The 20,849-nt window shown below is 54.8% G+C and overlaps 1 protein-coding gene across 1 annotated transcript in view; it reads left to right on the top strand.

Moving 5' to 3' along the window:
• The window catches only part of BCR (BCR activator of RhoGEF and GTPase), a 119,570-nt gene that overhangs the window by 56,326 nt on the left and 42,395 nt on the right, over positions 1-20,849 (top strand). The window contains exons 2-6 of the mRNA XM_025857288.2: positions 6,380-6,561; positions 10,943-11,047; positions 11,375-11,560; positions 17,315-17,422; positions 20,781-20,841. Coding sequence (XP_025713073.1) covers positions 6,380-6,561; positions 10,943-11,047; positions 11,375-11,560; positions 17,315-17,422; positions 20,781-20,841 — 642 coding nt within the window. The remainder of the gene's footprint in view (positions 1-6,379; positions 6,562-10,942; positions 11,048-11,374; positions 11,561-17,314; positions 17,423-20,780; positions 20,842-20,849) is intronic.

Here is a 20,849-nt window from a genome sequence, read left to right as displayed (position 1 = left end):
CACCCTGCCTCGGTCTTAATGCGTGATTGAGTTCCTCCCACCCCTACCCAAGTTCCCGGGGTCCCTTCTTCTATTCTCTCGACCCTGGTATGTGTTTGTCAGGATCCTTCCCCTGGACATTTCCAGCTGTTTCCATGTCTATTCTGGGATGGGAGGGCTGGGAACATAACCTTTGTTCCTCCTGAGGATTTGCTCCAGGCTCTCATCTTGGGGTGCATTGGTCAGAGGGTGGGACAGGAGCTGGGATCTGGGCTCCACGCCTGTGGCAGCAGCTAGGCCACAGAAGCAAGATCTGAGGACCCTCCAGGTACTTTGGGGTCCAGCTGGGCCTCCCCTGCTTGGCTACAGCCGGGAGACCTGTGGCCGGGGGTCTGAGCTTGGTTCTACACACATTTCCCGGCAACTCTTGCGGCAGAGACCCCAGCAGGGCCTGGCAGAGGCCTTGTCGTGAGACCCATGCTTCCTGGCTCACAGATACGAAAACGAGGAAGGAGTGTCGAAGTTACGGGAGCTGTTTGATCCAAGGCTGGGCTAAGGGAAAGACAGGCTATGGGGAGCGGCTGGGGGCCCCTTGAGAGGCTGACAGGACCGAGGCTGGGCTAAGGGCATTCGGTGCTTGGAGGGCGGAAACACTGTGGCCCTCTGAGGACAGGGAGGACGGCCGCTGCAGGGCTGTGGGCGCGTGTGGTGCTGTTCTCCTGAGGGGTCCTGCTCCGGCCCTGGGTGTGACCTGTGATTACCAGAGTCTTCTGGGCTGGCAGGGATCTCATCCAGCCTGGGTCGGGAAGATGCGGGTGGACAGGGGCGTGTCCTGGAAAAGGTGATGTGTAAACTCTGAGAGTAGAGGGATAGCTGCTGGGAACTGTGGCTGTGACAGACACCCGGGCTCCTTTGAAGGCTGCATTTACAGGGCGTGAGCAAGGCCTTCCTTTCTTGTCCTTGGTTATTAAACACACACACGGAAGACTATAGTGAAGCCCGGGGACCCACCACCCAGCCCGCTCTCATCAGCTCAGGGAGCACACTGCTTGCAAGTTTTGATTCTGTGCGTATCTTAGATGTGGTTGCCAGGGGCTGTTGGCGATGAAGGGGACGAAAGGAAGCTCCCCTGGGCTCTCCCAGCTCAGCTACCCACGCATTGCCCCTGTCCGGGAGGTACCTTAGGGATGTGTGCGTGTGGTTTGTACTTGCTACGTAACATAAAATGGAACATTTTCATCACTCGGAAGCATACTGTTCGGTGGCATTAAGCACATTCACACGGTGGTGCAGCCGTCAACACCGTCCCTCTCCAGCACTTTTTCATCTTCCCAGACTGCAACTCTGTCCCCACAAAACAACAACTCCCCATTCCCTCCACCCCCAGGCCCTGGCAGCCACCATTCTCCTCTCCGTCTCCATGAATCGACTATTCCAGGTGCCTCCTATAAGTGGACTCACACAGCAAATTTGTCATTTTGTGACGGGCTTATTTCCCTTAGCGTAATGTCCTCAAGGCTCATCCGTGTGATGGCATGTGTCAGAATTGCCTTGCGTTTTGAGGCTAAGTAATATTCCATTGTATATCCATACCACATCTTGCTTATCCATTCATCTGTCAGTGGATACTTGAGTTGTTTCCATAGTTTGGCTCTTGGGAATGATGTTGCTAGGAACACGGGTGTGCAAGTATCTATTTGAGTCCCTGCTTTGAGTTCTTTTAAGTGTATACGCAGGCGTGGAATTACCTGATCATACAGTACTTCTACATTTAATTTTGTAAGGGACTTTTTAAAAAGATTTTATTTATTTACTTGAGAGAGAGAGAACGCAAGTGGGTAAGCATGAGCGGGGGGAGGGGCAGAGAGAGAGAGGGAGAGGCAGGTTCCCCACTGAGCAGGGAGCCCGATGCCGGACTCGATCCCAGGACCCTGGGACCATGACCCGAGCCGAAGGCAGACGGCCAACTGACTGAGCCACCCAGGGGACCCGAGGAATTTTTTTTTTTTCTTAACCAGGCTTGTCCTTGAGGTGTGAGAAGTGGATGTGATCTGGGCTGACTGGGACTTTTTCATCCCACTTGGCAGGGATGGGGGTGGCTCCCTTTTTTCCTTGCATCAAAGACTAGATTTTAGATTTGCAGAGCGCTGGGATTGTAGCCGCTAAGCCGACTGGCATGGGGAGGAGGAGGTTTTGGATTTCACCATGCACGTCCCTCTTCCACGCTAAGCCAGCCGCTGCCTGCCGGCTCTGGATGGGCCTCGTTCCCCACCCCACCCCCGCCCTCCTCCCTGCTGGTTAGCTGCTCTGTAGATGAGCCCTCATTCCCTGAGCCTCTTGTCGCTGTGGGATCGCAGGCGCACCCCCTCTGAAACCAGTAGTTGCTTTCAGCTTTGGGTAGAACTTTGCAGGAAGCACCAGGCTTAACTCGGCCACCAGGTGCCCAGTCCTTCGAGGCAGTGAGACCCAGAGAGGTTTTCCCACCGGATATTCCTGGTAGAAGAGGGGAGAGCAAGGCCCCTCTCCCACTTTGCTCTGGTTCTAGGAAAATGGCAGCTCCCAAAGCCCCCCCCCAGGAATATACCTGATGCTTGAGGAGGTATGGGGACCCCAGGAGAGAAAAACTGCAATGTGAGAGAAAGACAGGTCCCTGTGTGCCGCTTAGGAAAGGAGGCTTTTCTCCTCGCCTGTCACATTTGCACTGGAGCAGGCTGGGGGTTCTGGATTAGCTGGGACAATGGGCTGAAGCCCCCGGTGGAATGTGGCCCAGCAGTGACCAGCCATCCGGAACCCAGACTTCAGAGCGTCAATTCCTCGGACGTCAGTGTGGGGAGATGTGTCAGAGTGGGAAGCGGCTGGGTTCTGAGTTGCCCTCATCCTCATAGTTACCCCGTTGGGTCCAGCTGTGGAATCTGGTTTCTCAGTCTCACCCGGTGGAGGTGAAGTGTCCACATCACAGTCAATGGCCCCACACAACCCTGGCCGGCAAACCTTCACTAGGCAGTTGGTTTTGCATGGGGTTTTAATCAGGATGTTGCTAGGCTAGCACTTTGTTTTGCCAGTGTGGAGTCTTGCAGTATTTGGAGTGAGCCCTGGGCCCCCGAGTCTGACCCTAAAGTTCTTCCTTGGGGCATCACTTGGTATTAGTTTGACCTGGGACACGAGCTCAGTGTAGTCATAGGCATGAAGAGTTTAAAGTTTCTTCGAGAAGCTGTGTGGGCAGTGAAAGTTCTGAGCTAAGGTAAAAGCCAGGTCCAGAGGAGAAGTGGGAAGCAGAGGAAGGAAGCTGTTGAAGGAGGTGAGGTCAGCAGGTAGGCAGGGCATGGCTGGCTGACCTTCATAATGACATAATGGAGCCAGCCTTCATCCATTTAGTTTAGGCCACACACCTGTTTATAAAGTCAGGAAAACGGAGACACGGACACCTTAAGTGACCTGCACTAATTCTCACAGGTCTGTAGCAACCTGGACAGGACCAGAGCCTCACTTCTGGGAAATTCACACCACAGCCTGTAGAACTGGCCCACCTGCCCCCCGCCCCCCCCCCCCCCCCCCCGCAGGACGTGTCCTGGGTTGCAGAAATAAGAGTAAAGACCCCTGGGGCCCAGGGGGATCATTCAGGCTACCTGTGAGGAAGGCATCTGACAGCCAAAGTCTTCTGTCCAGGGCCCGGACTGCCCTTGGAAGCAGCTCCCATGAAGGGCAAGTTTTCAGTAGGGGCTGCTATGATACAAGGTTCATATCATGGATGTCGAGTGAACAGGAAGTCCTCTGTGTTCACTTTGGTTTAAAAAAAAAAAAAATCCGGGGCCCCTGGGTGGCTCAGTCGTTAAGCGTCTGCCTTCGGCTCAGGTCATGGTCCCAGGGTCCTGGGATCGAGCCCCGCATCGGGCTCCCTGCTCCGCGGGAAGCCTGCTTCTCCCTCTCCTACTCCCCCTGCTTGTGTCTCTCTCTGTCAACTAAATTAAAAAATAAATCTTTAAAAAAAAAAAAATCTGTGATTGCCACAAAAGGAAGTGGATGCTGAAGTCAGACCTGTTTGGGGGGTGGAGTGTGGGGCTAGAGTTCTGTATGAACAGGGTTTGTGCTTTTTAATACATTTAAACCCTCCCCATCTGTCCTCAGGGATGCTAGGCAAGAGCTAGTTGAATGCCTTTACAGATGCCTAGGAGAAGAGACAGAACTTGGCCTTGGCTTCTGACTGTCCTGGTAGGACAGTACAAACCCCAGCAGGGCTGAGCATTGATAGCCCACATGGTGATGGTACCACGAGCCCCCAAGGTAGCCCAGGGATTAGGGAGACCAGGGGACCTCAGTTCAGCTTGTTAGGGGGCAGAGTAGGAGCCCCCCCAGCTCTGAGGGTCCCCCAGCCTGTCTGCTAGCCTCTGCTGGGACCCTCCTGTGGACACACACAGCAGTAGAGCGCGGCTGCACCTGTACGGGGGCAGCAGGGACGCAGTGTGGCCCAGCAGGACAGCACGGTGCCGGGCATCGGCTCCTGCCAGTGCGGCCGGCTCAGCCCTGCTCCTGCCGGAACCGCTGGGAAGCCTTTGCAGCCACCAGGGCCCAGACCTCCCTGAGTGTCTCATTCCATGGGTCTCTCTCGTTTTTGAAGCTCCCCAGGTGGCACTAACGTGTAGCCAGGGCTAAGGACACCTGCGATAGGGCATGTGACCTGCTGGCCTCCGGACGTGGAGGATGTGGGAGAGGCAGAGGTGTGAGGAAGCTGGGGTCTGGGTGGATAAGTCGCACCGGGCACTGGCAGCCCTCAGAGCCGGATGTGGTGAGCACCTGGTCACTCCAGCCACGGCAGCTCTCGGCTGCCACGTGGAAAAAACTGGAAACAGTCCCCCTCTAGAATTGCTGGGTTGCCTCTGGAAGCCTGTGCCTGCCTGGCCCAGGGGGTATGGGTGCCACCAGCAACTGGAGCCTGAGCCCCAGACTGGGTATGCTTGGTGGCGGAAGTTGTTGGAAACCGGTACATAAACACTGCAGAGGCCACCTGTGGTGGTGACATTTGGACAAGGCTGGTTGCTGGTGAGTCGTGCTGAAGGTGACATAACCCAATCGAGATGGCCTCTCGGAAATCCCATGGGCCGTGAAGGCGCCCTTTGGAAGCAGTTAAGAAGTGACCCTCACATGAGGCTTGGAGCAGACTGGGCCCTTGTGGGTTAATGTCTTGGTGAGGATGCACTGAATTGGAACAGTTCTGAAAACAGAGCTACAAAAGGCAGATGAGGGACGTCTGGGTGGCTCTGTTGGTTAAGCATCTGCCTTCGGCTCAGGTCATGATCCCAGGGTCTTGGGATTGAATCCCAGATCAGGCTCCCTGCTCAGTGAGGAGCCTGCTTCTCCCTCTCCCACTGCCGCTCATGCTCTCTCTCTCTATCTCAAATAAATAAATATCTTTTTAAAAAATTAAAAAGAAAGTAAAGAAAAGAAAGGCAGGCTAAGGGGTATGGGTTTTGTGATTTAACCAGGGAGGAAGGGCAACTGTCTTCAGGTGCCTTTAGGATGGAGGGGTCCTTCTCTATAACTAGATTGCCCCGAACAGCAGGGAGCCGGCTATAGGGTAGGCCACTCTGTCCTCACAGGGATACTCAGACTGGAGTAAAGGTGGTCTGGGATTTTTTTTTTTTTTTAAGATTTTATTGGTTTTTTTTGACAGAGAGAGACACAGCAAGAGAGGGAACACAGCAGGGGGAGTGGGAGAGGGAGAAGCAGGCTTCCCGAGGAGCAGGGAGCCCGATGTGGGGCTCGATCCCAGGACCCTGGGATCACGACCTGAGCCGAAGGCAGACGCTTAACGACTGAGCCACCCAGGCGCCCCTGTGGTCTGGGATTTTGCCAGACCAGATGGGAAGTGAGCTGAGAGTCAGCCAAGGGACCAGGGTGGAGTGAGAGGAAGGGGCTACAGTGCCCTTTCCCTGCGTTGGGCCTGGCAGGCCTGGGGCACTGCTCACGGTGGCCGGGGCTTACACTTGAACTGGCATCATCTGTGCTCCTTGCCCCATCAGATCCCCATGGACCGGTGCACAAGGACCATCCCTGATAGCAAGATGCTAGCTAGCATTTGGGGTCCATATTTCTGTAGCGGCTCAGGCCCACCCCCAGGACAAGCACAGATGTGCCCCAGACAGTGTCCTTGCAAGCCCAGTCTCCATCTGGGGAGTGTGCCACTCTTTTGGCCCTACCTCGCCCTGTGGTCTTTGCTCAGCTGGTTGTGAAGGTGAGAACCAGGTGAGGTCAGCCTACCTGAGGTCCTTGTTCAACACCTTTGGGTAACAGACATCATCAGCCAAGTGCCTGCCGGGACAGGTGGGGTGTGAACCCTCCCAGGCAGCTGGCCCTCCAGCCCCCTCTCCCTGTCTCTAACACAGCTGCTTCTCTACACACACAGATGCGTCGTTTGGAACGCCACCTGGGTACGGCTGTGCTGCGGACCGGGCCGAGGAGCAGCGCCGGCACCAGGACGGGCTGCCCTACATCGATGACTCGCCCTCCTCCTCACCCCACCTTGGCAGCAAGGGCAGGGGCAGCCGGGATGCGCTGGCCTCGGGAGCCCTGGAGTCCACCAAAGCGGTGAGTCCCAGGGTGGTAGGGCCAGGTGTGAAAGGGGGCTTGGGGTTGGCTCCAGCCTGCTGTCGCTTTCCTGAAGGCGCCCTGAAGCACATCCACTCTCTCAGGGGTAAGTAGCAAGTAGGTGATACCAGGAGCAACCAGTGGTTGAAGTCACCAAAACGCCTTTGTCATTTCCCCATCTGGTGCACCTGCTGGTCTGGAGACAGCCTTCTAGGTGCTTGGAGCAGGGAGATGATGGAACTGCCCGCTGAGCGTGGAGGAGGCAGGTAGCACATGCTGAGGCTGAGAATACCACCACCAGCCTACCAGCTGGACATGGCGGCGGCCCCTGCAGTGGTGCTGAGGGGCGGAGGAGGGGGCAGCGTCTAGTCTTCTGTCCCTGCCTTGCACGCAATGCACTTGCTCCTTCTTACCAAAAGGGGTGCTGCTGATGACTCCATCCATTTGACCAGGGTCTTCCCCTTGAGGTCTCATTGTCATTAACAATCCTGCTGTCTCCCCTCCACTTTGGTGCATGACAGATACCTTCCCTCTTTTGCTTGTTTCTGGTGATGTTCCCTCCAGGTTTAAAAACAAGAGAGGTATCTGCTTTTCTCCATTGTCGGTAGGAAGTGCGGGAAGCGTATCTTTTCGCTGTAGTTTCTTCTCCGCTGGCCTGGTACCTTCGCTGCAGGACTGCTTCTTATTTATGCTTTTGTGATTTCTTCCTTCCTTTCTTTTTTTTTTTTTGAAGATTTTATTTATTTATTTGAGAGAGAGAATGAGATAGAGAGCATGAGAGGGGGGAGGGTCAGAGGGAGAAGCAGACTCCCTGCCGAGCAGGGAGCCCAATGCGGGACCCGATCCCGGGACTCCGGGATCATGACCTGAGCCGAAGGCAGTCGCTTAACCAACTGAGCCACCCAGGCGCCCCTGCTTTTGTGATTTCTAAAGACCCCGGTACTGGGTAGGCTTCTCGTTCTGAAATGTGAGGTTGGGAGGGAAGCCCGTGTATAACACATACACATACCTGCCTCATGCAACTTTTTTTTTTTTTTAAGATTTTATTTATTTGAGAGCTAGAGAGAGAGAGCACAAGTGGTGGGAGGGGCAGAGGGAGAGCAAGAAGCAGACTCCCCGCTGAAGGGGGAGCTCGATCCTGGGACCCTGAGATCATGACCTGAGCCCAAGGCAGACGCTTAACTGACTGAGACACCTAGGCATCCCCCTCGTGCAGTGTTTTTTTCCCAACATCTGGTTTTGCTGTTTTACAGATTAGGAAACAGATTCAGAGAGGTGAAGTTACTTGCTCACAGCCACACAGCTCCCAGATTTGAAGCCTTCCTGAGTCCTCAGATGGCAGTCTTTTAACTACCTTGCCTTTCTCGGTGCACTACCTTGCTTCCTGCTTCACAAGCATGATGTGGTACAGATGGGGATCTTTCTGGTCCTGAATAAGTAGGCTGAGGCCTGAACTTGGGACAGGTCTGCTCCAGGAGGCTGATCCGTCCTCCTGTGCAGGAGCCTCCCGGCTCGGGTCCTTATGCAGAGGCCAGCCCCTGGCCCTCTGCTGGCTGGGCTCCGGGACGATGGCCAGCCCTGTTGCCAGTGAAGGCAGGGCCCCTGCCCAGAGAGAAAGCGTCCTTTGTCCAGCAAACTGGCTGCCAGCTCCCAGCTGGGAGCAGCCCACCCCTTCACAGCCGGGGTTTTATACCCTGGTCACCCTGGCTCCCCCAGGTTGGGGCTGGGGGTAAAGAGCGTTTCCGGCCATCCATAGTCCTGCCACTCGGTTCCAGCTCCCGCCCTCATGGGCCTGGTGGTGGTTCTGTTCCCCTGGGTCCCTCTGTCAGCCTTTACCCCCTTGTCAAGCCCAGTTTGTTTTTATCTGCTCTTTCGGCCTCAGGTCTTTGTGGTTTGTTCCCTTCGCTGCCCGCTGCCCCCTCCCCAGCAGAAGCAGGAGGCGTGCCTTCCAGCTGGCTGCCTCCTTTTTTCCAGTTGCCCTTCGCCTCTGGCTTCCTCTGCACCAAGATCTCCCTACCACCATGGCCCTGACTGGATTCACGTGCCCTTTCCAGAACTGGCACGTGCACAAAGCAGGGTTATAAATAGCCCTGGCCCCAGCCCCGCCCTTTGTTCCCTCATCTTCTGCGTTTCTTTCCCGCCCTCTCCTTTAAGATGCAGTTGGCTGCTTCTGAGCCGACCCTGTCAGCCCCCAGCCCCCAGCCCAGCACATTCCCCGGGCCAGGTCCCCGGAGCTGGCCGCGCCCTTCGGAACAGGGAGGGCTGGAGTTGGCGCCGTCCTGCCTGCACTCTTTTTTCCTCCCAGCTTTCCAGATTGTGTGGGTGGGAATGAGCAGCACCGCCACCCACGTGAGCACCGGCATCTCGTGCTGAGTGGGGCTCTGCCGTGTCCCGGTGCTCACAGTAGCGGGATTGTTCCTTAGGACACGGCAGGGCTGGGTGGTTGGCTGCACCTCCCCAGGGAGCCTGCTGTGCCCTTCACCTTTACATCTTCCCTCGCTTGGGGCACAAATGGCACCTGGACACAGTGGGAAGCACGTTCAGGGTCAGCCGAGAGCTGCTTCTCCAGCACGCGGCCACCTTTCCTGGTGTGACCTCAGTGGGCTGAGAGGAGAGGAGGCGTCAGGGTCCCCTACCCTGCATGTCTGTGCGCCGCATGCCGTACACTTGCTGACCGTGGTAGCACCCCAGGCCCTGGAACAGGCTAAGCTGACAGTGCTGGATCCTGGCACCAGCTTGTCACACAGACAGGGTTTCTAGAAGGAGCACTCAGAGCTTTGCAAAGACACAGCCAAAAGTAGGGCCCAACCAGGAGTTCTAGATGCATTCGTTGATTGGTCTGTTCATTGTGTCTTCACGAAGCACCTGTGTGTTCCAGGCACTATGCTGGCACAGGAAGTTTCGAGATCAGGTACAGCATGACCTGGAGCTTTCTGCCTGTGGAGCCGCTGCCCAGTATGCCCTCGGGGAGAGGGGGTTCTGTGTGGGGTGGGGCCTGAGTGTTCTTTCCCTGGAGTGATGCTTAGCCATGATCGTGGTGGCTGCTCCCTACACATGCATGAGTACACATACACACTTGGGCGTGCACACATGTACACACATATGCATGCACCTAGCTCATGCACACTGAGAGATCCTCAGAGCAAAGTGGTGGTTCAGGAAGACTTTTTGGATGGTCCCAGTGGGCAGTGAGGATGTGGTACAAGCCTCAGGGACCCAGAAAGCAGAAGCAGATGGGACATGGGGATTGGGCCTTCCTTCCCCAGTTTACACCCAGGCAGCTGATGCTCAGAGCAGGAGGGCAGCTGCCTAAGACCGTGGCACTCACCGGGCAGGCCTGGCTCCGTGGCCCTGTCCACCAGCTCCTGGCCCTGGGTGCTTCCTGCTGGACCAGCAATCTATATCACAAAGTGCCTCCGTTCTGCCAGTCCAGGGAAGTGGAAAGGGCAGCAGGGTCAGGGGCACACAGAGGGGACATGCTTGGGGGTCCTGATTCTAGGCTTTGTAGAGACACCATGAGGCCTGAGCTGGCTTTAGGTCCTTTCTGGAATCCGGTGGTTCTCACATAGGGGCGACTTGGCCCCAGAGGACATGTAGCAACATCTGCAGATGTTTGTGGCTGTCCCAGCCAGGGGTAGGAGGGGGTGTTGCTCCTGGCATCTGTTGGGTGGAGACCAGAAATGCTGCTCAAGGCCCCTGGCATCCAAGAGAATCCTCCAGCCCTAGATGTCAGCAGCATCGAGGGCCAGGAGTCTGCCCCAGATCAGTGAACTCCCCTGAGAGTGGTTCGGGAAAGTGGACCGCAGGGATAGCCCTCTGGTTCTACACCCCAGGGCTGCCACAGTGTGGTTGCTCATGTTCACCCACAGGTGGGAAACCAGTGGCAGAATGGGCCGGGGTGTTATATCACTTTCCTCTGTGGACTATAGTGGGGCCCATGGGCACACGGGATGGGCCATGGGCACAGCCAAATCTCCGATACCGATTCCCTCGCTGGTGGCCAAGGGAGCACGTGGGGGGCGTGGCCAGGGAGTCACACCGCAGATTTCATCGCCCTTGGCATCAGCATTTGTGTTAGTTTACGGGGCAGCTGTAACCACAGACCAGGGGGCGGCCTTGCCCTGACTGCTCAGCTTCACACTACCCGTTTCCCATGGTCAGACCAAGGGTGGCCCTCGGCTTTGCTGGATGACCCCCCGGAATTTACAGTGGCCGTGAGCAAGTGGTTGACTTGGCGAGGCTCCTGTGCCCCCCTTTATTTCCACACGGAGCCTTCCCCAGAGGCTCGGCCTCAGGTTGATAATAAGCAGGCCTTCCTCTCTGAGAGGGGCCACCTCAGGCGTCATCCCCCGGGTCCGACCTTTGTCTATTTCTCCTGCAGAGTGAGCTGGACTTGGAAAAGGGCTTGGAGATGAGGAAGTGGGTCCTGTCTGGCATCCTGGCTAGCGAAGAGACTTACCTGAGCCACCTGGAGGCCCTGCTGCTGGTGAGGAGGTGGTAGGGGCTGAGCCGGGCAGGGGCACTCTGCTCCCGGGAGGGCCCCAGGCCCCAGGACAGCGGTCGGAAGGCAGCCCACCCTCCCTGGAGGGCCGTCCCACCTCTGTAGAAGCTGGACCTCCGCATGGGGTGGTGGACGCGAGCGTAAGATGGGTGCCAAACCAAGTTGGCTTTAAATTTTTATTTTTAATGGAATTTAAAAAGAAAAGCACGTACGTTACATGACCGTGATTTTCTGTGGTCGGGCCATGCACCTGAAAAATGGCGAGCCCTCTCATCCGTGCCGCTCTCACCTGTCGCCTGTGCCCTCTTCCAGCCCATGAAGCCTTTGAAGGCTGCGGCCACCACCTCGCAGCCGGTGCTGACAAGCCAGCAGATCGAGACCATCTTCTTCAAGGTGCCTGAGCTCTACGAGATCCACAAGGACTTCTATGATGGTCTCTTCCCCCGCGTACAGCAGTGGAGTCACCAGCAGCGAGTGGGGGATCTCTTCCAGAAGCTGGTGAGTGGCTCAGAACAGGTGCACAGCAGCCTCCCAGGAGTTTGCGGCTCTGCAGGGGTCAGGCCTCTCCCTTGACCTGCCGACGTGCATCACCAAGGGCTCTGGGACACGGAGCCCTTATTGTAAGTAGGATCCACACCCAGCGTGGGGCTTGAACTCATGACCCCAAGATCAAGAGTCACATGCTGTGCTGACTGAGCCGGCCAGGTGCCCTGGAGAATTTTTTTTTTTTTTTTAAGTGGCGCGAGGAGGAGAGACATGGTCAGTAAAAATCAAGGTAGTGGGAAGAGTGCCCCTGGAGCCTGAGGGAGGGCCCTGGCGGGGGACGAGCCATTGTGTGGCTCTTGGCTCCTTCCAGCAGCTGTTTTCAGAACCTGGAGGCGTACTTAATGCTGACTTTGACAGTGACACCCTCATGCCTTGTAGGAATCAAGACTGGTTCTTATGGGCAGGTGGTTTGTGACTGCAGAGCGCGGACCCAGGCACAGCTTTGCAATGAGAGGCGGTCTGGCTCCCAAGGGGTGGGGTGCGAGGGGGCCCCCAGGTGCCCATCTCACCTGAGCTGAGGCAGCCGCATAAGGCAGGTCTTGTCCTCCCCACTGTGGGGGCGAGAAGATTGAGGCACTGTGGGTCACTTGCCGGGACTGTAATCTTGGCTTATCTCCAGAAGGAATGCTCTTCCTGCTGCCTTCAGGGGCCATAAAACTGAAAGGCACAGGTGATGCTGGCTGGATGACAGAATAAGAATTTCTGAAAGGCTTACTGAGCCTTTACTGACCAGGAATCTTTTTTGGCAGAGGTGGCTGTGGGTCCCAGTTCAGGTCCCAGAGGCGGAAGCACCCTCTCTGGACAGAAGGAGCCCACTGTGAAGGCAGGTGAGGGGCCTCTGTGGCCCTTTGCTGACCACAGGACCTAAGAGGAGCCAAGGATATGGCTTTTAAAAAAGTCAGTGGGGGGCGCCTGGGTGGCTCAGTTGGTTCAGCGACTGCCTTCGGCTCAGGTCATGATCCCGGGATCGAGTCCCACATCGGGCTCCCTGCTCAGCGGGGAGTCTGCTTCTCCCTCTGACCTTCCCCCCTCTCATGCTCTCTCTCTCTCTCTCTCTCAAATAAATAAATAAATAAATAAATAAATAAATAAATAAATAAATAAGATCTTTAAAAAAAAAAGAAACCATATTTAAAAAAATAAATAAAAATAAAAAAGTCAGTGGGACCAATAAAACCTAGCAATCATATGAAAGAGGTTGGCAGGCCCCTGGGCACTGGCCAGGCCACATCTGGGACAGGGATTGGCTCAAAGTGCTTCTTTAACCAAGATGTGGGTCAGGTAAAACTTGTCCAACAGGAGGAAACATTTAAGGCACCCGCAGGAGGAAGGAGAAAACTCAGAAGAGAGCTGTCCGATCGACGTCTGTCTTCCAACATGTGTGGAAAGGAGCCCCTGCCTCCTTTGCGGGTCTAAAGTGTGGAGCCGGTCAGTCTCTCCAAGTGGAGGCTGTGGGAGAGGGGCGTCTGGGTAGGAGAGCCCAGGAGCTGTCCTGGGAGTGTCACTGAAGGCAGGTGCCGGGCAGGCCCCTGTGCTGGAGGTTGAACGTCTGAGGATCCATAACCTGTGTCCAGGTGGTCCGGGCCCCCTGGGCACATGCTTTTGCCCTGGAGCCTGCCCCCTCCCAAGGGAAACCAGTCCTCCAGGGGTAGAGGTGGCCCAAGGTTGCAGGCCCCTTCCGAATACACAGCACAGCGCCCTGGGCTGCCCACACTCCCAGCTGGCCCAGACCCAGTCCTTGCCTTGGCTCACACCTGGGCTTGAGCGTTCCGCTCCAAGGTGTGGCCTTCCTCCTGGCAGTCCCCTCTCTCCACTGCCCTGGGCTGCAGACACCTTGGACTCCAGGCTGGAGTGAAGATCCAAGAAACGTATGAAACTTTTCACTTTTTTTATTCAGATTCCCGCCAAGCAAGAAGTAGGAGACTGTGTTGGTACAGACCCCTCATCTTTGAAGTGCCCCTTCCCCCGTTTCTCCCTGTGTGAAGTGTCAGCAGGTTTAAACCTGGTAGATTTGGCTCAGCCTGCAGCCCTTCTGAGAACTGGAGAATCGCGTTGTTGAGAAGAAACTGCACCCAACGCTCTTCCCCAAATAACATTCTGACATCACTCAGAAACTTCACTTTCAAGTTTTCATAGTCTGATGAACACCAGAATTTGGGAAGTTTCCTCTGGTTTCCCCGGTGTCCTTCAGCGACCTTTGTGGGTCAGACGCTGTAGCAGGACTAGGGAGAGAGGTGGGGCCGCCCCGGGAAGTCGTGCCCCGGGAACCACGTGGAGAGTGTTCATGTGCGCCGCCCGGCTGGGTGCTGGGGCTCCCCCGTCCCTTTCTGACAGCGCAGCGAGGTCGACCCAGTGTCACCCCAGCCGTCACACCTCCCTTTCCCCCAGGGTTTGTGAGCCGCATCTGGTAGCTTGCCTCCCCTCCCCTTCTTGAAGGAACGTACGGGTTACGTGCTGCTTCTGGGGGTCTGTTGCTGGCTGAAATTTTGTCAGGCTGCTCTTTTGTTTTTCTAAATATTTCAGACTTCCAGAGAGGTGCACAGATAGTTCAAGAACTCCCAGGTGCCAGAGCCACCACTTGTAACATTTTGCCACATTTGTTTTATCTTTTCCTCTCTCATTTTTATGTATGTGTGCGCATGCGTGCACAGATACGCGCGCTGAGTAGTTTGAAAATAACTTGCAGATAGATCTGCCCTTTTACCCCAAATACTTCATTGTGTATTTGCTAAAAACAAAGACAAGCTCTTCCATAACCGCATCGTACAATGATCACATTCAGGAACTTTCAGAGTGGTGAGGCACTGTTACCTTATACGCAGTCCATATGCAAACTTCTCCCAAGTTAGCCATTGGGACATTGAATATAGCCAAAGAATATTCTTTTTTTTTTTTAAGATTTATTTATTGGGGTACCTGGGTGGCTCAGTCATTAAGCGTCTGCCTTCAGCTCAGGTCATGGTCGCACAGTCCTGGGATCGAGCCCCACATCGGGCTCCCTGCTCGGCGGGAAGCCTGCTTCTCCCTCTCCCATTCCCCCTGCTTGTGTTCTCTCTCTTGCTGTGTCTCTCTCTGTAAAATAAATAAAATCTTAAAAAAAAAAAAAAAAGATTTATTTATTTAAGAGAGAGCATGAGTGGGAGGGGCAGAGGGAGAGAGAACCTCAAGCAGACTCCACACTTGAGCGCAGAGCCCGACACGGGGCTCAGTCTCACGACCCTGAGATCATGACCTGAGCCGAAATCAAGAGTCAGATGCCTAACAGACTGAGCCACCCAGGCATCCCCATCATGTTCTTTATAGCCACCTTCATTGTCTGATTCAGTTTCCAATCCGAGGTCACAAGATGGACTCGGTTTTCACATCTCTTTAGTCTTCTTCAGTCTGTACCAGTTTCTTGGCCTTTGCTTGTCTTCCACGGCCTTGACATTTTTTTGAAGGGTGCTGGCCAGGTTGGGCTTGTCTGATGTTTCCTCAGGAGTAGATTCAGGTTCTGCGTTTCTGGTGAAAACAAAACAAACCATACCATAGCAGTGATGGCTGTGTCCTCAGTGCACTGTATCAGGAGGCGTATGATCTCCACTGATCCATTATTGGTCCGGCTCTGTTTCGGATTGGCTGAAAATGTGAGATTTGATTGCTGGGCACTTCGCAAAAGCCACGTGGAAGATGCGAGCTCCTTGGGGAAAGGGAGATGAAGTAATGGAAGGGGTTCTCCTCTCTCGGACCTCATATATCAGTTTGCTAGGGCTGCTAGTCTGGGCGGCTTGAACAACAGAAATCTATTTCCTCACAGTTCTGGGGACTGGAAGTCCGAGATCAAGGTGCCGGCAGCGTTGGTCTCTCCTGAGGCCTCTCTCCTCGCAGGGGACTGCAGTCTCCCTGTGTCTTCACGTGGGTCCCTCTGTGGGTCTGTGTCCTTACCTCTTACAAGTGCACTAGTCACGCTGGATTAGGACCCGCCCTAACAACTTCATTTTAGCTTCATCACCTCTTATGCCCTATCTCTAAATACAGTCGCATTCTAAGGTGCCAGGAGTTAGGGTTTCAACATGGGAATTTCGAGGTGACGCATGTCAACAGTGATGTCCCCTCAGGGCTCCTAACCACATTATCTGAAGCAGCACATAGTTTTTAAGCCCTGCTCTGTTCTCAGACATCTGTATTACATGTTTGGTGACTTATTTATTGTATCTCTCCTGCTCCTGGCCCCACTGTGTCTGAGGGATCTGTAGCTGTGCTGACGGTTCCCAAAGCAGGGCTTCGTTGTGGGGTAGGCACTCAATGAGTAGCAGAGCAGGGAGCAAAGGAAGTGCTCTAGGCCTGACCGTTGTCCCGATTGGTGTGTGGAGATGCAGTTGACTTGTCAGGGTGATCGGTGCAGTAGGGGCCAGGCAGGGCATCCATGCAGCGCCCAGAGGGAGCGGAGCCAGAGACCAGACCGTGCCAAGGGCACCTGGCTTACCCAGCATCTGGGATTGTCATCTGAAGAAACGTAAAATTCAATATAAATGCAAACGCATATAGGAATAAAACTCAGATTCAGCACAGAACAAACACCAGGATCAGCTAAAGCTTTAGGCTTCCAGCCCCTGGTCGGCTGCAATGGGAAATCCTGGCTAGTGGGTCACCGGGGTCCTCCTTTGCCCTCCCCGGGCCTGGCTTTGCTGGTACAAGATGAGGACTGGTTTCCTCTTGGCTGCCTCTGAAGATGACCCTGGGGCCCAGAGCAGAGGTGGTGGCAGCTGTGTGCCCCCGCCCCACACACACACACACACATCCATGGAAGTTGTCACTCGGTTGGGTATCTGATCAGGAGGTAATGTGAAGACCCTCTATTAATACCTTTGGTTTTGGGGGCGCCTGGGTGGCTCAGTTGGTTGAGCGACTGCCTTTGGCTCAGGTCATGATCCTGGAGTCCCGGGATCGAGTCCCGCATCGGGCTCCCTGCTCAGCGGGGAGTCCGCTTCTCCCTCTGACCCTCCCCCTCTCATGTGCTCTTTCTCTCTCATTCTCTCTCTCAAATAAATAAAATCTTTTAAAAAAAAATACCTTTGGTTTGACAAAAGACAAAATGCCTCTCGCCTTGCATCTGGCAGCCAACAGGTCTCCCACACGCCAGGTGTGGAGTGTGATAGCTCTACCGCCTTGCCAGGTTTGGGCTGGGCTCATGCCTAGGCAGTGGGAGCCCCTCTTCTCCAAGGGCAGCTAGATTGCATGGTCCTCATGTGTCTGAAGGGATCGGGCAAGAGCGGAGCACTGTGGCCGCCCTAGGCTGGGGGCCGACCTCCCTGTCCACTATAGTCTCCTGTGGCCAGAATGAGAAGGTGCCACTCCATCCCATCCATGTTGACTCTTGTCTGCGTTCTTGGACAGCCTTGGTTTTAGCCACTGCTGGTGGCACTGTGTATATGAATAGGGTGGGAGGAATCAGCGGCTGTGCAAGGGAGTCATTACCTGCCCGGGGCTGTGAGTCACTTCTCAATGTGTCACTTGGAAGAGGGAAGCATGCTCAGGGCGTGGGGAAGGGAAGCAGGTGGGAGGCAACAGACCGCAAGGAAGAGCGGAGGTGACTGCAGCCCCCGTGCTGTCTGCTGCACCTGGGGTTTCTCCGGAGCTGGGCACAGAAGCCCATTTCTCGGAAAGACGGGGAGCAACGGCACCTGTCCTGCACCTGTCCCACACTCTCTCCCTTCCTCCCTGCAGGCCAGCCAGCTGGGTGTGTACCGAGCCTTTGTAGACAACTACGGAGTTGCCATGGAAACGGCTGAGAAGTGTTGTCAGGCCAACGCTCAGTTTGCAGAAATCTCTGAGGTACTCATGACACTGTTGAGACAGGTGCACCCCTCCACCTCCCCCGGGTGGGATGTGGGCCGGTAGTTGGTACATCATGACCTGGGAGAACAAGGTGCACCAAACCAAGTTCTGGTTGAAAATCTCCGCTCTGTTTCCAGATGCTTCTGGGTTGGTGCTGTCAAGCCCTGTGCAGGGGACGCAGGAGGAGCAGTCCCACAGCAACCTCCGCAGGGGCCAGGGCCCAGTTCTGGGGCTCCGCCGAGTGTCCCAGACAGACGCTCTCTTGCGCCATCTCTGTGCAGTAATGAGTGTCCGTAGTTCTGTCTCGTTAGCAGAGGTCTGGACATGAGAGTGCTGAGGCTGACTAGGCACCCGGTCGCTAGAAAGCAGCCAGGGAGGTGTGCTAGGGACCTCTCTTGCCGGGGAAGCTGAGCGGCTAGTACAGGGGCGTGGAACTGAAGAAAGCCCCAGGCTGGAGCTCCACGAGGACTGAAACCTCAAGCCCCAGAGTGCTAGCATGAGGGGCCTCTGCAGAGCACCTCGCATACAGAGAGGACAAGCAGGGCTACCCCTGGACCAGAACCTGCAGCACCCGCCTCTCCAGGCTCCTGGCAGGGGTTTTCCCCAGCCTTCCACATCCTGTTTCTGCCCTGTGCAGTTGGGTGACATTTTCCTCTTTCAGGGCCTATCATCACTTGTGATGCCTCCAGCTTCTCAGAGCTCTGACTTGCCTTCCCTCCACCAAACAAGGATTCTGGGTGGAAAGATTCCATGAGAAAAATTAGCATATGAAAGACAATTGGAAACTAGACATAGGGAGAGAGTGGGGTCTCCCTTGCTGAGAGATGGTCATACCCCGACTGTCATACCTGGCTTTGTTCTGGGGGCTTTGTGCCATTTTGTAATTTGTGATAAGAGGTGGGGTGTTGTGGGTGCTGATTGTCTCTTGTGGTGGTAATGGGTGCCACGCTGCTCCTCCGGAGCCCGTGGGGGCACGCACTCCCTGCCTGGTGCTGCTGGTAACAGGCTACATGCACCCAGGGTTCTAGGCTGGCTCCAGACGTCCCTCCTTGTCTGCTCTGGCTTGCCTGGAGCAGTGGGCCATACCTTTCTTTAGCTCATTCACTTTAACAACCCCCCTACCCCTAACAGCTGGGATGTTGGTGCAGAATCCAGAGTCACCTTGACGAAGTAGAGACCTAATCCTTTAAGAGCAGGCTACAGTTAAAGGAGGCCAAAGAAACCCGGACAGGTTTCTATAGAGGAGGGAGGAAGCAATGGTGAGACACCACCCAGGGGTCCCGTGGTCCCTTGGGAATCTGAACTGAGACAGGGATGCTGAGCTGGCCCTCCGTGAAGCTTGTACCTGGAGGCGGCATCCACTTTGGTTCTCCACCTGTGTTTTTAAAGGAGACCCAGAGAGATTGAAGCCACCTAGACAGAGCAAAATGAAACCAAAGGAAACAGAAGCAGCAGGTCGTGAGAGGTTGCACTCTGGGCGTCAGAGCTCAGGCGTGGGGACCAGATGGTCATCTCCAGGACAGGGAGCAGTGGAGGGGTGGCCCTTAATCTGCTCCCAGTACCGAAAATGAGCCAGGGCAGCGAGAGTCCAGTTAGACCAGAGTTGCCCAAGCTGGTTTCCGTGGAATGCCAGCTCCCACACAATAGACACTGAGAGTTCTGGCACAAGGGTTTCTGGGGCCAGGTTGTTTGAGAACTATAGGATTAAGCCAAATTCGTAAGTCTCCTGGAGGCAGGACTGCTGGACCTACCTCTGCACGCTTGTGTGCGTGGCGCTGCCCAGGGGCACTTGGTGTAAGGGCTGCCTCCCAGGCTCACGGGAGCATGGAACCTGATTTTTGCCGAGACTCGTGTTCAGCTCTCACGCCCCCTTACACCCCCCATGCCCCTTGGGAACCGCTGAGGCAGAGGTACAGAGGAATAATCACTGTGAGGAGCTTTAAACTCTCAAGAGAGGCACCAGAGTACATTGTGGAGTTTGGCCCCAGTGAGCTCTACACACCATCATTTTTAGCTGGGAGAGGTTTACTGAAGCACGAGAGGTTGGGAAAGCCATCGCTGAGCCCCTTCCCATCCCCTTGCTCTTTGTTGTTGTTCAGCAGCCTGGTGGTGGGATTACCCATAGCTTCTTCCCGGAAATGATTTCAGATACACAGGGTTCTTACATCCTGGTTTCTCTTGGTACCTTGGGCCCAATCGATGATGCCTTTGATGCAGTTGTGTGACAACATGAGCTACCCACTAAAAAGCTCTGCTCTCCTCCTGGGGATCATAGCGCCTGTCTGTAGTTAGAAACTACAGGCCTACTTTGCTTTATTGCACTTGCAGATACTGCATTTTTTACAGACTGAAGGTTTGTGGCAACCGTGTGTTGAGCAAGTCTGTCAGTGCCATTTTTCCAACAGCATTTGCTCTCTGTGTCACATTTTGGTAATTCTTGCAACATTTCAAACTTTTGCGTTATTATTATATTCCTGGAGGTGATCTGTGGTGATTATGACTTGCTGAAAGCTCAGATGATAGCATTCTTTGGCAATAAAATATTTTTTAATCAAGGTAGGTACATTGTTTTCAGACATAGTGCTGTTGAACACTTAAGAGACTATAGTATACTGTAAACATAATTTTTATAGGCACTAGGAAACCAAAAAAATGCATTGGTCTCACTTTATTGCGATATCTGCTTCATTGCGGTGGTCCAGAAGCAAACCCACAATATCTCTGAGGTGGGCCTGTACATTTGCAGAAAGTCAGGAAAGGGTGGGGTAGAGGGCGAATCCAGCGTGGGTCTCAGGGGTGGGGGGCCCGCCCGGGCCATTTCCAGAGATGAGTGCTCTTCCACCCCACCAGCTCCCTTGCACACTGTTTAACTTCTCTGAGAAAGCAGTTCTAAGCATTTAGGAAGGACACGGTGGTTTGCCTTATTTTTGTAGGATTCTGTATGTCAGAGGCTCTCGACCAGGGGTGATTTTGTCCCCAGCAGACAGCCTAGAAATGCTTGGGGACTTTTGATTGTCACAACAGGAAGGGGGTGTGCTGCTGCATCCGTAGGTAGAGGCCAGGAGTGCTGCTCAGTGTCCTGCGGTGTACAGGACAGGCCCTCACGGTAAGAGAAGTTCTGGCCCCGAATGTCAGCAGTCCCAGGTGAACCACGGCACCCAGGGCAGGCTTTGTGTTCCGCCCACCCTGTATGCCACGCTTTGGTCGAGGACGCCCCCTTAGACTTGCCTCATCTAAGGTTTTGTTCAGTGAGAGAAGGATGAGTTTTCTGCAGAAGGTGCCTGGCCACGGAACTTGCTGCCACATCAGCGCTGCCTCAGTTGTCCCATGTGAAAACGTGCTTTTCTCTTTGCAGAACCTGAGAGCCAGAAGCAACAAGGATGCCAAGGACCAGACGACCAAGAACTCTTTGGAAAGTGAGTTC

The sequence above is a fragment of the Callorhinus ursinus genome, unplaced genomic scaffold (assembly GCF_003265705.2).
Source record: "Callorhinus ursinus isolate GAN/ISIS: 27379988/994484 unplaced genomic scaffold, GSC_fseal_2.0 scaffold117, whole genome shotgun sequence".
Lineage (NCBI taxonomy): Eukaryota > Metazoa > Chordata > Mammalia > Carnivora > Otariidae > Callorhinus > Callorhinus ursinus.
This window is presented reverse-complemented; position numbering and strand designations above follow the sequence as displayed.